General features: G+C 43.7%; 3 protein-coding genes across 15 annotated transcripts in view; 2 read left to right on the forward strand and 1 right to left on the reverse strand.

Annotated features, from left to right (window-relative positions):
- The window catches only part of sh3tc1 (SH3 domain and tetratricopeptide repeats 1), a 28132-nt gene extending 10036 nt beyond the window's left edge, over nt 1–18096 (reverse strand). For 5 of the 11 annotated variants that reach the window (XR_013278874.1, XM_077498815.1, XM_077498814.1 and 2 more), the window contains exons 1-11: nt 16199–16345; nt 8504–8563; nt 8227–8291; nt 8099–8132; nt 5030–5321; nt 4493–4953; nt 3704–3893; nt 3136–3474; nt 799–884; nt 619–681; nt 191–321 (exon numbers count right to left, since the gene is read on the reverse strand). Coding sequence is in view for 9 of the 11 variants with exons in the window: in XM_077498815.1 (XP_077354941.1) it covers nt 191–321; nt 619–681; nt 799–829 (225 nt within the window). In the remaining 2 variants the exon portion in view is untranslated. Of the gene's footprint in view, nt 1–190; nt 322–618; nt 682–798; nt 885–1050; nt 2837–3135; nt 3475–3666; nt 3894–4492; nt 4954–5029; nt 5322–8098; nt 8133–8226; nt 8292–8503; nt 8564–15898; nt 16068–16198; nt 16346–17985 lie in introns of those variants that run through there. The other 6 variants (XM_077498809.1, XM_077498810.1, XM_077498808.1 and 3 more) reach the window with 6 other exon arrangements.
- On the forward strand, nt 1884–7790 carry rnf150b (ring finger protein 150b). Its single transcript, XM_077498821.1, has 6 exons — nt 1884–2870; nt 3164–3414; nt 3720–3874; nt 4543–4639; nt 4725–4968; nt 5196–7790. The coding sequence occupies exons 1-6, from the start codon at nt 2414–2416 to the stop codon at nt 5312–5314; spliced, it is 1323 nt and encodes a 440-aa protein (XP_077354947.1). The 5' UTR covers nt 1884–2413; the 3' UTR covers nt 5315–7790.
- On the forward strand, nt 10070–17288 carry abcg2a (ATP-binding cassette, sub-family G (WHITE), member 2a). Of its 3 annotated transcripts, XM_077498820.1 has the most exons (19): nt 10070–10216; nt 10726–10779; nt 10855–10982; nt 11609–11668; nt 11762–11876; nt 11958–12110; nt 12174–12331; nt 12424–12526; nt 12593–12641; nt 12707–12805; nt 12875–12973; nt 13044–13189; nt 13266–13348; nt 14274–14363; nt 14442–14566; nt 14654–14808; nt 14878–14967; nt 15040–15116; nt 16767–17288. In XM_077498820.1, exons 2-19 carry the CDS (start codon nt 10741–10743, stop codon nt 16912–16914), a joined length of 1917 nt encoding a protein of 638 aa, XP_077354946.1. In that variant the 5' UTR covers nt 10070–10216; nt 10726–10740; the 3' UTR covers nt 16915–17288. The 3 variants fall into 3 exon arrangements, with proteins under 3 accessions (XP_077354946.1, XP_077354944.1, XP_077354945.1); XM_077498818.1 differs by having other exon boundaries at nt 12707–12973; XM_077498819.1 differs by lacking the exon at nt 10070–10216 and adding an exon at nt 10380–10598 and having other exon boundaries at nt 12707–12973.
- Nucleotides 18097–18166: the final 70 nt, after the last annotated feature.

Genomic DNA, 18166 nt, shown 5'->3' on the forward strand with positions numbered 1-18166 from the left:
ATTCATCTTTGTTTCTTGAGTTCATGTCAGTCTGTACTCCTTAACTGAAGCAGTTGAATCAGTACTTCCACTTTTACCAGTATTTTTTTTTTAACCCAAGTAGATGTGTGAGTAATTTGGCCTCTCTTCACCCCCCCAACTACCACCAAAAGCTGAGCGCTTAGCTTCCAAGTGTGTTTTTGCGTCATACCTCAATGAGAGCACTGAGCTCAGTGCTGTCAGCCTGCTGATTGCGCAGTTTCCCTCGCAGCATTTCCTGCGACGCCTCGTGTGCAGGAAGACGCTCGGGACCCATGACCACATCCAGGCGCACGGGCAGAGCTGAACACAAAGAGCATTAAATTCAAGGATCATCATCCAAACCTTCCTGAATTCCTGAATCATTGAGACGTACAGTAACGAAACTCCAATTCTTTTTTTTCTTGTTTGTTCTAGTTGCAGTTAGACTTCAAGATTAATCAGTGACTTCAGAGGGTGAATGTATAAGCTGCTTGAAATGGACTCACATGACGTGACTACTACTAGGGTCATTTAAGCTTTTACGTGTCCTATTTCTGTTTTCACAAACTTTCCACGAGCGCATGCAATAATGGCATATATACAAAAAAAAGAAGAGACCTGTTGGAAGGTTCTCATTAGATGTTCCCTTCAGACTGGCAGCATCTCTTGAAAAAGCAGCATCTGAAAGAAACAAAGAGGAAAGATAGGAATAGACTAAAAATTTATTTGTTCATCAGAGCATTGTTGGATACTGTGTAACAAGATTGATTACAGCATTAAAAAACTACTTTTTCTTACCAAGTCTACTGTGCCGTCTGCTTTTTTCCATCGTCCTCACTTCTGCTGGTCACACAAGCAAACTGTGAGGACACACATCAGCACTTCTGCGAGGAGGAAACAAGTGTCAAGCCCACAGTGGCTCTCCAAAATAAGGGTTAGATAATTAAGTGGTCAAAGAAAGTTACAGAAGTAGCCAAATATGTTAAATTCATTAGTTTAGTGTCAGGAACAAAAAGCTGAAATTCCATATTTAAAAGGAATCCTGATTACCCTCAATGATGAGGCTACTCCATTTTCTTGTTTTCCCTGGGATAACAAAATTATATGTCTTTATTTTCCCATATTGATAGACTACTCTCTCAGTCCTGCCATTTGTTGGTTAATCATCACACACTAAGCAAGCAAACCACTTTCCCCCAAAATGGGGAGTGTGGGGGCTCGGATGAGGAAAAAGTACAGGAAGCAGGAAGTTCTCTTTCCCAAAAAAATGTTGCGAAAGCTGGTTGTTAGTGTGAGAGAAGCGCTACATGTACATTTCATGCTAAGAAAAATACTTTATTTTCACTTATAAGTTATATCTCCGTTTGCTACTCAAATATTCATCTGCATCATGTTGTTAGAACCATCAAGTGAAAGCAAAGCCCATCTGGAAAAAAAAAATGTTGTGAAATGTAAACCAAACCTCTGTGAGTTACAATTCACAATAATGAGATCATCTGAACAGTTGAAGCAAACATTGAAATTCACTCTTTAGAGGCTCTTATTACTCAATAGAGGTATCCTATTGTAAAACAAACAGTTTTTTCAGCGAGAACCAAAAAAAAAACAAAAAAAAACAGAAGTTGTCACAAACAGTGGCAACGTAATATGGCTGTCATCTGGCTTCAGTCATATGGAAATCCGTGGGAAAGCTGTGATACAATAAGGGTCAAAAGTTTCCTATGCCAGACCACTGGGTGGCGTAGATACATAATACTGCACCGTACACGACTTCAAATTTACGCGAGTAAGACTGACTCGAAGCGGATATTGAAATGGCTCCTACGTCAAAATAAAATACTGTAAATAACAAGTAGTTTTTTAAGCTGTGCAGTCTATATAAAAGTGAAACAAGAGGTAAACATAGAATATTGTATTACTAAACCTAATCAATTTTACGGCTACAACGCCGCAGTCGATGATTGGAAGGAAGCTTTCCACTAAATGTCATCCTAACTTTTGTTGTGGCAATCCACAACTGGTCGTAGCCTTCCTCACTAAGCGAGAGGCGCTAACTTGACAGCCAAAGGTCGGGCCCAGTCAAAACAATGCAACTTAAATGGCGTATTCAGTTTAAAGGGAATACCGAACGCCCCCCGCCCGATCGTCGATCCTTGGCGGGTGTTGCCTTTTGATTCGCGACTCGACCTGCCGCCGTCGCCGCTTTGTTTGCGTTCCCCCGACCTCGCGCGGCTGTTTTTGTCGGCTGCAGATGGAGGCGGCTAGCGGGCGCCTGCTTTTAACGTAGCCTACCAGGGGATCTGAGAGAAGGAAAACGGGAAGACAGAGCGAGCGACAAACGGACGGACCTCCAGGCGAGCAACGCTCCAGCGCTCGCACTTATGGCGGACTAGGACCCGTGCATCGTCCGGTCATGGCTCCGTGCTCCGTGGCGGCGGCCTGCCGCAGCCTGGCCCTCTCGACGTGGCTGCTGTCCTTCTGCTTTGTCCACCTGCTGTGTCTCGACTTCACCGTGGCCGAACGGGAGGAGTGGTACACGGCCTTCGTTAACATCACGTACGTGGAGCCCGCCACCAAGGCGCTGCGCACCGACAAGACCGAGTGCGGCCGCTACGGGGAGCACTCGCCCAAGCGGGACGCCAAGGGGGTGGTGGTCCTACCAGCCGCTCCGCACGACCGCCAGGCCTGCGACCCCGCCACCCCGTTCCTGGCGCCGGCCCACGCCGGGGCCTGGGTGGCTTTGATCGCCCGCGGCAACTGCACGTATAAGGACAAGATCCGACACGCCGCCGAACGCAACGCCTCGGCCGTGGTCATATTCAACGTGGGCTCGGCCAACGCCAACGACACCATCACCATGCCTCATCCCGGTGCGCTCGCTGCCTCTCTTTCCTGTGTTTTGCGATGAGCGTGGGATTAGGGGTGAAATATAAGCATAACTTTTTGGGGTAGTCTATATAAGTCGCATGGTGTGTTCAGTTACTGGTTAGTGACTTCATGTGGCACATACAGACAAGACTAATCAAGTTGTCCGTAGATGATAAAGCACTCAAACAAGCATCTTAAAACGACAATATTGCTTGCTGAACGTGTCAGGACTTGTCCCACAACTGCTACTGAAGGATTTCCTCTAACCTTTCGCTGTCCTTCCTCCCCTCCGCAGACACAGGCGATGTGGTGGCCATCATGATCCCGGAGCCCAAAGGTCGCGAGGTGGTGTCGCTTCTGGAGCGTAACGTGACGGTCACCATGACCATCACCATCGGGACCAGGAACCTGCAGAAGTACGTGAGCAGGACCTCGGTGGTCTTCGTGTCCATCTCCTTCATCGTGCTGATGATCATCTCGCTGGCCTGGCTCGTCTTCTACTACATCCAGAGGTTCCGATACGCCAACGCGCGAGACCGCAATCAGGTAGAAACGGGACTGCCACATGAGGGTTTTGTTGGGAATTGCTCACTCATCCCCTCATCACTGTAGACAGATTTTTTTTTATGTTCATGTCACTGAAAAGTCCTCTAAAAAATCCTTCCCAACTACATAATCACTACTAAAGATTTTTTTCTAGGTCAGTTAAAAAATAGAGCTCTGAAAAGGGATATAATTGCCTAACTGTGCCACAAGATGGCACCAAATCAATACAGTTACTATTCGAGACTCCCGGACCTGCTTTCAAATGCAGCGTGGAATAAGCCCAACTTGCCGTCTCTCCTCTCCAGCGCCGCCTCGGTGACGCAGCCAAGAAGGCCATCAGCAAGCTGCAGGTGCGCACCATCAGGAAGGGTGACCAGGAGACGGAGGCCGACTTTGATAACTGCGCCGTGTGCATTGAAGGGTACAAGGCCAACGATGTGGTCCGCATCCTGCCGTGCAGGTATTTTACCCCTCGTTATCTGTTGTGGTCGTTGGAAATGTTGCATTAAGTCGACATTTACATTTCAATGGGATTTCCCATTAAAAGTGAGCATTAAGCTAGCTGGTTTCTAACGTAACATTGGTTGTTTTGAAAACGGCAAGTAGCCGTGTTTTATGTTTAGTTTTAAAGTAAACTTTCGCTCGAGCAGGAATTGGGCACTAAATCAGCAACTATCAAAATAAACCATTAGCATTTCAATGGCATTTTCCATTTAAAATGAGCGTTAAGATAGCATTAGCATCAATCTTGTTTGTTTTGAAAATAAAGCAAGTAATTAGCTGGGTTTTATGTTTAGCTTTAGCATAGACTTACTCTGGTTCACTAATTTAGTGTCAATTGTAAACTTATATGGGGCACTAATAGAGCACTAAAACATGCAACTATCAATGCTAACCATTAGCATGTCAATGGGATTTTACATTCAAAATTAGTATTAAGCGAGCATGTGCCGTTTTTTTAATGCCACATTGGTTGTTTTGAAATAAATTGGATGTTTAGATTTAAAGTAAGCTTTCGCTGGGAATTAATTTGTTTAATTTGGATGGAAAGTTTACAAAACTCTCCAGCGTAATTTACCTGGAAATGTAGCTGACAAAATCTGACTCCACTTGTGTGTGTCCTCGGAGACATTTGTTCCACAAGAGCTGCGTGGACCCGTGGCTGCTGGACCACCGCACCTGTCCGATGTGCAAGATGAACATCCTGAAGGCGCTGGGCATCGCTGTGAGTACGCCGGCGAATGCGCTGGAGCGTCCTCCTCGGCTTTCAAGTTGGCGTCACGTCTGCTCTTTCCCCCTCTCGTGCGCAGTTAAACGCCGACTGCCTGGACGAACTGCCGCTGGACTACGACCTGGCTCTAGGTGGCGGGGCGGGGCCCCTGGCGCTGGAGGCTGTGGTTTCCGGGGTGGCCGGCGACGGCACCCTAAGCGAGGGAGGCTCCTCCGTGGTTCTGGACCCGGGGGTGCGACGCATGGGACTCCCGCAGGACTACCGGGACCCGCCCGACACCTTGAGAGACAGTCCTGTGACGACCACCACTGACACATACACAGGTGAGATGGAACCTTTCAGTGGTGATTATGCTTCTCATATTACACAAACTTGGTAACTTACAGTAGGAGTTGAGATCCAAGTGTTTTGACTCACGAGCATTATCACAAAACTAATTAAATTCGTACTTCAAGGCACCACTGTCTAGTATTTACAAAGTTTCCCAGCATCGCTTTCAATCAATGTGGGAGGATGTTGACTGGAAATGTTCCCCTTCCCAATCTCGCAGGTGAGCTCCAGCCAATGGCGAGCAGCGTCTCCATGGCGTCGCTAGTGATCGCCGTGGAAACGGGTATGTCGGATGAGGAGGGATCCGTTCAAGCGTCTCAAATGGGGGACAAGTCCTAGGAGGAACCTAGAAAAAAAAAAAAAAAAAAAAAAAAGGCAAAATGAGCGACGTGGAAAAGTTTGGCCCAGTCCCAACCGTCACCTCAACCACGCCGGGTTTCCCCCAACAACCCGGTTGACCCCGGTCACGGTCTCTCTCTTCCGGAATCGAAATGGGTGTGTTTCCAATTGTCCCAAATCTTCACTCCCCAACTTCCGCGGATTCACGCTGGACTTTCAGAATCCAAAGAAACTCGAAACTATGATGAAACACTAAAAAGCAAAACTCACTCCAGTCATGAGTCGAGTCAGACTAAAAGGTTGCCAATTTTACAACTTGCTTGGCCAAAACCGATGAAAGACTCAACCTGAGACTTGACTTTGACTTGATTAAGCTTTTGATCAAGAAAATGGCAACATGCAGACAATTACGACAATTACTGTAAGTTCACACGTTACTAGGACTACGTTTACATGCAGTTCTCTTTCAAAACATGAATATTGGAAACATTTGAGTTTTGAAAGGACATGTAAACGCGTTAAAACCCAAATAAGAACACTGGGTTACCCCTTTTCAAACCCATATATTTGTTCATTTAAACCAGGGGTGGGCAAACTCGGTCCTCGAGGGCCAGAATCCTGCAGGTTTTGGATGTTTCCCTTCTTCAACACAGCTGATATATGCTCTACATAAACCTGATAACGATCCTGTTGATTGGAATCAGCTTGTGTTAGAATTGGGGAAACCTCCAAAACCTGCAGGACTTTGGCCCTCGAGGCCCGCCCCTGATATAAACGCAGTTGGTGTACCTCTTTTCAACTGAACTTTAGTATGTGTTCTGCGCATGTTCTATTCGCAAGAAATTTTGGTTTTTAAGAACAGGAACTACTTGTATGTGTGGCAGCCATCTTGCGTTGCCGCTCGCTAAACGCACCTAGCTAGAATACATTAATTTCTCCACTGCTTTTTCACATTGATTATATGAAATATATGTTTGAATATAATGTGGGGTTTTTTTGTACGGGAATAACTGTCAGCTCACGCATGAAAACAGGTGACCCCCGAATGTTTACAAAACCGGAATTTTGACCTTAACCTGAATATTGACAGCATGTAAACGTAGTCTCAAAGATAGGTTAGCTATCATCAACGTTACAGTTTAGCTCACTGATTGATAGCTGTTTGAAGATGTTACGAGTTGAATGGAAAAGACAGACTTGGTTTGTGGCTAATGTACAAATCTATGCTGTGACCGAGCAAGATTGTCTGACTTGACTTTTGACTCGCTTAACCTGAGTCTTGACTAGACTTGCTTGAAATTTAGCGGCCATTTGATGTGACTTGCTTTTTTTTTGCCATAACAACTTGAGACTTGCACACGTGACTTCCTCCCACCTCTGGTCTGTCTACCTTCTGCGGAATGCTCCAGGACCTGGTCTATACGCTTCCTGTCCTACTTCAGAATCCTGCCACGAGGCCACCGGTTGAACATTTGTGCCGAATTGGTCCTGGCAGCGCTTCAACTGGCAGTATTCAACAGTGTTTTCTTTCTAGTTGCCAGTGTGTCCATTTGTAGGGTTCATGCTCCGTCCCCGAAAATAAGGCAAGAAATGGTTAACAAGCAAAGATTTCAAACATTTCTACATTCGTCCCGTCTACTGACAATCAATGTTTGGGTCTCGTAACATTTTTCCCTTTCACCGTTCTCGCCGACGCCACGGAAAGACGACAGAGAGGCCGCGTGTGACTACGAGAGCTCCAGATTGTCATCTATTTTGCTACCAGAGGAGATGTTTATTTTTGTAATGCCAAGACTGAGTCGTTCCCCCGCCTGCCCCCCTTCCCTTCTCCCGCTTGCCGCGTCTTGTACATATTGAACGGCGCCAAGTGACGGACGTCCTAAAAGGTCAACATTTTTCCATGTTGAAGTGTGAACTTGCACAGCTTGCATCCAAAACAGAAGCAAAACAAAACAGGTGTCAAACTTTTGTTTTTTTTTGTCGCAGGTCATGTGGTAAGCTACATTTTCTCTCTGAGTGCGCTGACAAAAATTTACATGGAGAATCACAGGAAAGTGTCAATTTCAGTGCAGGTTTTCTGCCAAAATGTAACAAACAAATAAACACATTGTATTTGCTTTAGTTGGTCGCATCAAATCGAGTTTGGCACCACTGGTTTTGTGAAGTGTAAACATGACGCCATTCTTTGTATATGAGAGCATTTCAAATGACATTTTACACTCTTCTTTCTTAGTGTTGGTGGGTCATTAAGAAACTTCCCAGGATTTATGGCAGCAGTTAAACTGGCTGGGAGGTGCAAACATTTTTTTTTTTTGCTGTTGTCAAACCTTACCTTGCTATCCATTTTTTTTGCGCACTTGAACATGGTGCAGAGCTTGTTCGCTGTAATGTGTGATGATGACGACGCATTGTTATGGCTGCTTTTCTTTTGTGAATGCTGTTCTAATTAAACTTCTCTCTGTTGTGTTGTAAGCTTTCACATGTTCTTTCATTTTTTGACATTATGACCACTGCAAAGGGAGCAAAAAAAACAAAACAAAAAACAGCCTTGGCTACTACTTTTAACATTGACAGTTTTATGTTTATAGCCTATAAATAGATATTTAGCAGCTAGCTCCACATCAGTGATGAAGATGAGAGGTTTATATTGTTTGAAGCGTGCAGACCCATCCTTCCGTTTTCTGTCTTTTTGCTATTCTGAAAGACAATTTTGTATATTGTGTGAAATTTATTCTCTAGCTCCACATGAACTGCATCCTTCACTTATGAGAAAGAGTGACTTACCGGTGGGCTTCAGCTGGCCAGAGAAGAGTTTGGACTGGGGAGAAATTGGAAAAAAAATTGGAGTCTATCCTCATTTTACTTAAATGAAAAACATGTTTTCTTTGCTCTTTCTGTTGGCATATTTTTACCTCGCTTCTCTTCTGGCTTCCGCAAACTTATGTCGCAACAGGAACGCGGCCACTGCGTCAGCAACCTTCACACACAATAAAAAACACCATTTAATGAGAAATATTTCATGTAAGATAACATTTTACAGACGCACCCAAGCTAAAGAAAAAATAATGCTGAGTGCAATAATGGACTGCCCTTGCTGTGTCAAAACTGAAACTACTTTGATTTCAACCAGTATTCTATTCACATGAAAGCTATTTTATTCCTTTTCAAACGTGAACTGCGGTTTCTTACTTTGTCTGGTTGGTCCTCATGCATGACCACAAGGCGGCAGCACCTGCATCATGAATTTACCTGCAGAAACGGTGCGCACACATGGGAGTTATAACAGTTGAGGTAACAAAATGTAACATTAAGATGTTAGTCTTGTTTCCGGAGCTTGGAGAAAAAAGTGGGTTACAAATACATTTAAAATCTATGGTTTTCTGGCATTTTCCCTGTAAAATGAACCAAACACGGCAGGACAGAATTTCAAGCTAGTCTTTGTTTATTCAACTCTCTCCCTTTCTCGAACGAGGCTCGCTCGGTTGCACCTCTCTCTCTCTCTTGCGCTTATGACATGCACAGTACAAAAATACTTAATCATGTACAACTAAAATACAATACCACAATAATCCATAAATATTAGTCAATAGCAAGTAAATAAAAATACACACTGGCAAACAAAACGTGTTACAAAAGTATAGATACATGATTTCGACAGTGTGACCCCGCCTCCTCCGTGCCACGGAGAAGGCGGGACTTCCGTAAGTCACACATTTCACACAATATAGCTACGTTTCATAATTATTCACAAATCCGTTGAAAACACTGTGAAAAAGAGCTTGTTGCAACATGGCCCTGGCTGATCTCTTATAGTCTGCTGCTACCTGCTGGCTGTTTTATTTTGTAAAAACAACCATTGCTGTAAGCGACCTCTTCAGGTCAGAAGCTGCATCAAAGCCTTCTCTATGCTCTAGCATAAAAACAACAACATATAAATACGTTTTTGGGAGTGAAGGAAAAAGTATTAAAAAACGTATTTATACGTTTCTGGGTTTGAATGAGTTAAGCAGCGAATATATTCTTTATGAAAAGCAACAAATATTACAGCAGTAGTAGTAGAAGTCTATTCCTATTGGTTTGTTTGTGTCTAAGTTCGTATTTTGAATTACTAGCGAGGTTAGCGAAAGACTCAAACTCGCATCTCAAGGTACCGTTGAATATCCATTTTTATTATCCCAACGAATTTGAAATGTGAAAACAATTCAAAGGATTATTTATTTCTTTAGTAATGACAATAAATACTGTTAAACGCTATTAGCTAAAAGGCTAGTTCAGGGTTTAAAGTCCCAATTAAGAGCATCACCAACTCCACCATCTGCATTTCACTTTCAGTTGGAAGTGACACAGAAGCAGCAAACATTCACTTCAGGTGTGAATGACAGACAGTCGCCTAGTAACCAGCAGAGGAAGACTTAGGTCCTCAACTATCTGTCAAAAAAAAAAAAAAAAAAACGTCCATTTTCTTTCTTCTTTTCTTAAGCCTCGCCTCACACCCCTCCAAACATTTTGTGCTTCGAATTAGCACCATGGAAACCTTGAACAAGATTTTTCCTCTTAGTTACTTCGACTCAAATTTCTCTCACAGAACGAATAAGAGCACTAGCTGACCTTGAGTGCAACAATCACCATTCGCGTCTTTTGCTATTGTAACTGAATTATCTTTATTCATCGCGGTGTCATGTATTGAAATTGTTACTTTGTTTTAGTGACGTGTGGGAAAATGAGCAAGACACCGTGCCTGCATACTGTATCAATGTTGAACTTGGGTCACACCTTAGGTTATAAAAGCGGGCTGTACGCTACAGTAAAAAGTCGCATTGATGTGGACAGCACACACATGCAATCTCTCCTGCAGTGCAGCACTGCTCTGTGTTTGGATGACAGCCAGAGGTTGATTGCACGGTGAGTGATCCTTTTTTCTTTTTGCAAAATGAATAGGAATATGCGTTTTGAGCTTGAAAATGAGCAATTATACAGTAGGTTGAGTTGAAGGAAGGAAGGTCAGAGGTCAAATGAGCAGTATAAAAGCAGGCTTTGAAAATGTATTGGAAGTTAAATCAGCCATCATCAAGGAGTTTGTGATATCAGCATGTACTTGACATATTAGCTTTCGGGAGGCCGGGCAACACAACAAGAGGGATATAGATCATTCATCACCAAAGAGAACATCATTTTTGACGGTTCATTTTACACAATACACAAATGAAGCCAATCTAAAACTCAAGCAAGTCCTAGCTAGCTAGCACACTGCGCTAACGTCAACATTATGTGGTACCCATAAAAGGTTGGTTTCATTCCAAACAATTATCAACTTGAAAGGAGCTCTTACATTGCAGCTACATTGATTTTAATGTGTCCATTAACAGACTACTCAACGTTCAGAAATCAGATGTTTCTTCTTCATTTTGTAGGACGGCGAGCAAGTGATGATGGAACTGCAGCAAACTGACACAGTCACACGCAAGGTACCAACTTACCCCAATGCCACGACATAATTCTATGTTTTATAAGTCTGCATTTGTGTACTATTTATTGTTCAGCGTTCTGGTACACCTCAGCAAGGGGCCACGGTCAGCTTCCATAACATTCACTACAAAGTGACGCAGGCCGGAGGATGTTTGTGCTGGAGGAAGAAAAAGACCACCAAAGATATCCTCATCGACCTCAAGTGAGAAACTCATTTGAACGTGGAAGTATTTGTGTACGTGCCGGACGACCAGGAAGGAAGCGGCGCTTTGTCCGACACAATGAGCTGGGCTTCAACAAATAAACATGTACACGAATTGCTCCAAAGACGGTTCAGTCCGCACTAAATGTCAGTCCTTCTTTTTACAGTTTTCGTGTATCCTTGTCATTCTTAAATGACATGTGATGGCTTTGTCATGCCCTAAAGGGGTCTGGCAACCTGCAGCTATGGAGCCACATGTGGCTCTTTAGTGCCACTCCTGTTGTATCTCTTTAAAAAAGTAGAATTAACGTGTATATATATATATATATATATACACACACATATACATACACACACACACACACACACAGTGTGAGAGATAAAAGGCCCTAAAAGAAGCATCATGAATATCATGTCCGAACAAAGGCCACACCTGGTGTGTTTGTATGTATCTTGGATGTTTTACTATCCCGCTCATGTAATCATTGACCAATCCAAGCTGAAGGTGAAGGCCAGTCCAAGTCAATGTTTACAGCTCATTCAGCTGTGCTCACGTTTTGAGATTATTTTGAAATCACTGCCTGATGCCTTAAAAAAACAAAACAAAGATGTGCTCTCCTCCACAGTGGCATCATGAAGCCAGGCCTCAATGCCATCATGGGAGCAACCGGAAGTGGAAAGTCATCGTGAGTGACGTCAATCAACAAAAAAGTTGCAAATAATAAATCATTCATCATCATCATCATCACGTGACGTCACATTTGTGTTGGCGGTCGAAGGTTCCTGGATGTTTTGGCCGCCAGGAAGGACCCTGCAGGCCTGTCGGGTGAGGTCCTCATCGACGGCGCCCCTCAGCCGCCCAACTTTAAATGTCTGTCGGGATATGTGGTCCAGGTGAGCCACTTTGTTCCAAATATGGCCGCTCATCTCACGAGGGCAACCCATTACAAACGTGTTGTCTGCTTTCGGCGACAGGATGACGTGGTGATGGGAACGCTGACCGTCAGAGAGAACTTCAGCTTCTCTGCGGCTCTCCGTCTCCCATCCAGCGTTTCTCAGGCCGTCAAGGAGCAGAAAGTGTCCCAACTGATCCAGGAGCTTGGCCTGAACCGCGTGGCCGACTCACGGGTGAGTCAGGGCGTTCGAGAGGAGGAGCTTTGGCCCGCGTCCTAACGTTGCCGTGCCGCGCAGGTGGGCACCCAGCTAATTCGCGGCATCTCCGGGGGTGAACGCAAGCGCACCAACATCGGCATGGAGCTCATCATCGACCCGCCCGTTCTCTTCCTGGACGAGCCCACTACCGGGCTCGATGCCAGCACCGCCAACTCTGTGCTGATGCTGCTGAAAAGGTGCGTGTGAACGCATGTCAACGAAAAGAGCGAATCGATTCAAGAGGCTGATTGAGATTCGGAAGGTAAACAGGAACAAATTTTTCCTCCAGAATGGCCAACAACGGCCGCACCATCATCCTGTCCATCCACCAGCCTCGCTACTCCATCTACCGCCTCTTTGACAGCCTCACCCTGCTAGTGAACGGCAGACAGGTCGCTTGCACCACTGAGGTTTGTTATGCCTGACTGACCCCTTACACTTGTCAACTACTCACTCAGGTGTACCACGGACGGGCGGACAGCGCACTGGACTACTTTTCGGAAATCGGTAGGAAGACTCCTATCCACCATTAACCCACGTAGCTTCACTCGACTCCAAAATTTCTTTCCCAGGGTACACCTGTGAGCCTCACAACAACCCTGCAGACTTTTTCCTGGACGTCATCAACGGGGACTCGTCCGCAATTGCCCTCGGAAGCGTAGTCGGAGAAGGTGTGTTGACAGATGATGTTCTGTGCTCTTTTTTTTTTTTTTTAACTGATTCTCATTGCCCCCTTCTAGATTCGGACTCTGTGTTGAAATCCAGACAGGGAATCGAGGACAAACTGGTGGAGGAATACAGAAACTGTCCTGACTTTAAGCGGACCAAAGCAGAGTTGGGTAGGGACAAAATCGTCGCAGTTTGGTCATAAACATGACATAGAAACGACGCCTCATCGTCTTCCCTTAGAGAAAATTGTCCAAGGTAAGTTGGAGAGCCAGTCCACTCCCTCCAGAACCATCACCTACAATACCAGCTTCCTGACGCAGTTCCGTTGGGTTCTTAAGAGGACGTTCCGCAACCTCTTGCTCAACCCGCAGACCTCCGTCGCTCAGGTGAGAAGCCCGAACCGCAACCTTGCCACGGTCCTCATAAGCTGCATCGAGTGGGAATGAGGCACTTGTTGTTTAGGTCGCAGTGACGTTGTTCCTGGCTCTGGTCGTCGGCGCCATTTTCTTCAACGTCCAGGAAGACCAGAGCGGGATCCAAAACAGGTTATATTCTCTTCCTTTCCTTTGGGCGAACCCTGTTCAGGGATCACAGTGGGGAATCGTGCTCCAACATTGATCCCAGTCATCTGCTTCTTCTGCTCTATCGCCAATAGCAACGTCTTCCACATGTGGGCGCTACAGTCCCTCTCTCGTGGATCTCTAAAAAGTTTGTAGAATTTTTTTTTTTTTTTTTTTTTTACATATTTAGATTTAGATTTTTTTTAAAGAATAATTAAATATTCTAAAACATGTCAGTCTCAAGTAGTCAGAAAAAGATTAAAGTTTTTTTGTTTGTTTTTTTAATTACCTAAAATGTCCAAAAACTGATCATAAAATGTCCAAAAACTGATCATAAAATGTCCAAAAAGGAAGATTTGTCCATGAAATTGCCAAAAAAATTCAGAAAATGTAATAAAAAAAATACAAAAAAGAAAATGTTCAAAAAATAGCCTAAAATGTCCAAAAACTAAATAAAGGCAGAAAAATTCCATAAAATATTTTTTAAATTGCCAAAAAAAAAAAAGTCAGTAAAGAAAAAGTTCAAAAAGCAACTATAAAGTGTACAACAACAAAAAAGAAAATGCCCGAAAATGTACACAATTTGGTAATTTACTTGGCCTAAAAAGGCTTTTGACAGGAAAGGTTACTGACCTCTTCCTTAATACCTTTCTCTTCCAATCAGTTTCCAGCATCCTTCTTCCGATAAAGTAACAAGTATTTCCCATCCTGTGTCCAAATAATCTCAGTCTATATCTTCATCTCCAAACCTCCATCCATCTCCTATTTTAACTGGTGTCATACTAAGTTGAGTTGAGTTACCTCTCTACCCGCTGTTTCTAACCTGCTGGCGCTCTTCACTTTCTTCCACGCACAATCAGGTTTGAGGTAAACTTGTCTACACAGTATCCCATCGTTGCCGCCCTACCAGGTTCGGCGCCCTCTTCTTCATCACCGTCAACCAGTGCTTCAGCTCCTTGTCCTCGGCCGAGCTCTTCATTGCGGAGAGGAAACTCTTCATGTGCGTATGATGCAAAAAAACTTGTGCATACATGATGAAAACCCACACACGAGTAGTTGAAGCTTCTCATCATTGCAGTCACGAGTACATCAGCGGCTACTACCGGGTGTCGGTTTACTTCCTGTCCAAGATTCTTTCCGACATCCTCACGCTGAGGACCATCCCCGCAATGGTGTTCAGCTGTGTGGCTTACTTCATGATTGGTGAGCAGCAGATCAACACCCAAGTTTTTTTTTTTTTTTTGCAAGTGCCACTGTAGCAAAGCACTCAAAAAAATTGTTTGGATGCAGGCCTGAAGCCAACAGCAGAGGCGTTCTTCCTCTTCATGTTCACCGTGACGCTGGTGTCGTACACCGCCACCGCCATGGCGCTGGCCATCTCCGCCGACCAGACAGTGGTGGCCATCGCCAACATCTTCATGACCATCGCCTGCGTCTTCATGATGGTGACGCTCGCGCCGCTGCTTTGAAGCATGTAAATGGAAACTGCCACAATCGTGGGCGTGTCCTTTCAGATCTTTGCAGGCTTGCTGGTCAATCTCCCTTCCATCGTCAGCTGGCTGGCTTGGTTGAAATACTTGAGCATACCACGTTATGGTCTCGGTGTAAGTCAGACAGACGGTGTAAGACTTCCTACGAGCGCACAAAAGCGCCACAAATTCTTTCCGTGTCTTCAGGCTCTACAGGTGAACGAGTTTTACGGGCTGGACTTCTGCCCCGGCCTCAATAGCAGCAGCGTGCCGCCAGGGATCATGTAAGAACCATCAACGACATGTTTTTAGTGGCGAACGCAACTTGAATTTTATGAACGTGATGATTTAAACAGGAATTTAATGTTTGAGTGAAGTGAAGGTGAGTTGGTAAAATGTCAACTAATTTTGGGGATATTTGAATGGAAAATGTATTTAGAAATGGAAAATTTGGAATTCTGGGGAAATTTGGAATTCTTTATTTAGGATAGTAATTTCCAAGATGTCCTGATTTAGTCGACCATCATACAATTGAAACATTTGAATCAGTCAAGGAATGTGAAAAATGTGGTGTCGGGACAAAAATACTTAACACGCTGTCAGCAGTACAACAGTAGTTCGTCAGCAGAACGTCATAAACTACGCTTCAGTAGTCGCCACTGACCTGAATATATGACTGGATAGGCAATAGGCCAAGACTTTTTTAAGTTGCGAGGCCGCCATATTGCTCGTCCCAAGAAACGTTTCTCGGCATACAATCGTATACATTTACATGATCGAAATTGGAGAACATTTGAGACAGTACTTACTTATAGAAACCAGCATGATTTATGAGGTCTTAAATTTGTTAAACATAAACAAGAGGACTTAAGACATTTTACAACATGCCTTAAATACATGTATACATTATGCTTAATGATGTTCACAGGAGGAAACTTTTTTTTTTTTTAAACTAAAGAATTATGACTGTAATTCAACAAAATATGTCTCTGTCAACTCTATATTGTAATATTGTGGTCTAAGGAACTGAGCAATAAAAGAATAAGGGGGTCAAAGCAGCACATACCGAGATGGGAGGAGCAAGATGGCCGCCCTGTGACTTCAACGGCTTTGCATCACAGCGTGTATGCTGTATCGGCTATCCAGTCATTCATATCAGTGGTAGTCGCCATCTTAGATCTCTCCTTCGCGCACACCTCAATGTAATGTGCAGAGTAACGCTGCCACCTAGTATTCTAATTAGGGCACACACCAGAAAGATTACCTAAATTTGTAAAAAGTCTCACGCTAACAAAATCCACATTCAGTAGCCAATAAAAATCATGCCAATGCACCCCCATAGACATGAAAGGCTTGTATGACTTACTTATAGACGACTTCCAGCTTCTTTCTGTCATAAATCGAACAAACCAGCCCATAGGCGAGGTTGGCAAAAGGTTCCTGTCCAAACCTTCACTTCAAACAAAGTGCACTGGTTCTACTACTTGTAATCAAGTGAACGGGGTCTTGAGCATGCGCGAACGCGAGGGCCCTTGCTGGCCTGTACATGACCACAAGGTGACGCCATTAACCGTTTTTTACATTTGGTCCTGATTTGGTCCAGTTTGCGTCTCCAAAATGATGACTTTTCAGAAAAATAATGGTATTTTCTTGATTTCAAGTTGACCATAATACAAACCGCAAAATAATTTTTATTTTCTCTTTTTTTTTATTTTTTACACTAAAATTGCTTATACGCTTTGATTAAAATGGAAGGATATGACGTTAGCGCCAGCCATCACTTCACTTCAGGCTGACAATACTTCACAGCATCTTCCCAAAGGACTTGGATCCGTAAATAATAATAATAATAATAATAATAATAATAATAATAATAGTTTTGGGAATGTGAAAAAGATTTTCCTCAGTGTCCTTTGTTTTTGGAATGTGCCCAGTTGCAGTGGGCAGGACTTTTTGGACGAACAAGGCGTGGAATACTCCACTTGGGGCTTCTGGCAGAACCACGTGGCCCTCGGGATCATGACCGTGTGCTTCCTCATCATCGCTTACCTCAAACTGCGCTTCATCCGGAAGTTCACCTAGACAACTCGGACACGCCCCATGCAGAAACGAAGCAAATGTTGAGAAGATGACGCAAAAGTTTACGAGAAGTGAACAAAAGACGATTAACTCATGTCTCTATTTGCACACAAAATAAAAATGCACATCTTTCACTTACACTTTCATTATTTTTACTTCCTACATGCTGTTTATTAGTTTAACTTTATTTTAATTTGTAATTTACAAAACTACACATTCAAGATAAAAATATATATCTATATCAAGAACAGTGCAGTATATATATATTTTTTTAAATTACTGGATTTCTAAGTAGGTTTGATGGTTTATTTATCAATTTGAGTCCATTTTAATATCTTTTTTTTATTTTACCATAAATAAATGCTTGCTTAAAACTGTGTTGTTGTTTTTTTCTTTAGTCTATGTCATCCAGATCACGGAAATCTGCAAAGGTTGAATCGGGCTCTTGTTTGCAGATGTTTTTTTTCCCTTGTTTTCCAAAAACGTAATTATTAGCCAAAGGATTTGTCATTTTGGGGGGGAATTGTGTTGCGGTGACTTTTTTTTCCCTGTGTTCCAATAGAAGCACCTTTTCATCACATTTTGACCCGATGACGCTCTCAAGCAAGGGGCTTTATAGGTCAAGATTTGGATTTCCCGATGGCTTACTGACAGGAAATACGCCATGAAATTAGAGCGACAACTATTTTCTTTATTAACATTTTAGCATTTTTCCTACTTATCTAAAATATACGTTCTGTTTCGGTATTTTTTTTCACGTTATGTACTTAGAACAGGCAGTTATTTTCTCATGCACCACTAGAGGGAGCCCGCATTTCACTGGTGTTCAAGCATGGGGGGGACGTGCTTACCACTTGGTAACCTTTCTGCCCCTCGATATGAAACCATAAACCTGGCAATTTCCAGATGGACCTCTCCACAGTAATTTCGTCGGGAAAAGGCGGGACATGTTGTACAATAATTCGAGCTGATTGGACGATATGACATTCTACGCGTTTGTTTTAACCAATCACGGCCACGGGGGAAACTTTCGTTTTGGTTCTTGTCGAAAGGGGGAAAGTATGAACATCTTACCAGCTTGAAATGCAGGAAGCGCCTCTCGCTGTTCAACATTCAACAAGGAAACTGTGAGTAATTATGCGGGAACAGAATTAATGGCAGCGTCCATTCGTCCATGCTAGGTTTGTTTGTTAGCCCCTACGTCGGCGCTGGCTTCCTGGTTTCGTCACAGTTGGATATCCCGCCCCTCAAACAC

Source organism: Festucalex cinctus, chromosome 16 (genome assembly GCF_051991245.1).
Source record: "Festucalex cinctus isolate MCC-2025b chromosome 16, RoL_Fcin_1.0, whole genome shotgun sequence".
Classification (NCBI taxonomy): Eukaryota; Metazoa; Chordata; class Actinopteri; order Syngnathiformes; family Syngnathidae; genus Festucalex; species Festucalex cinctus.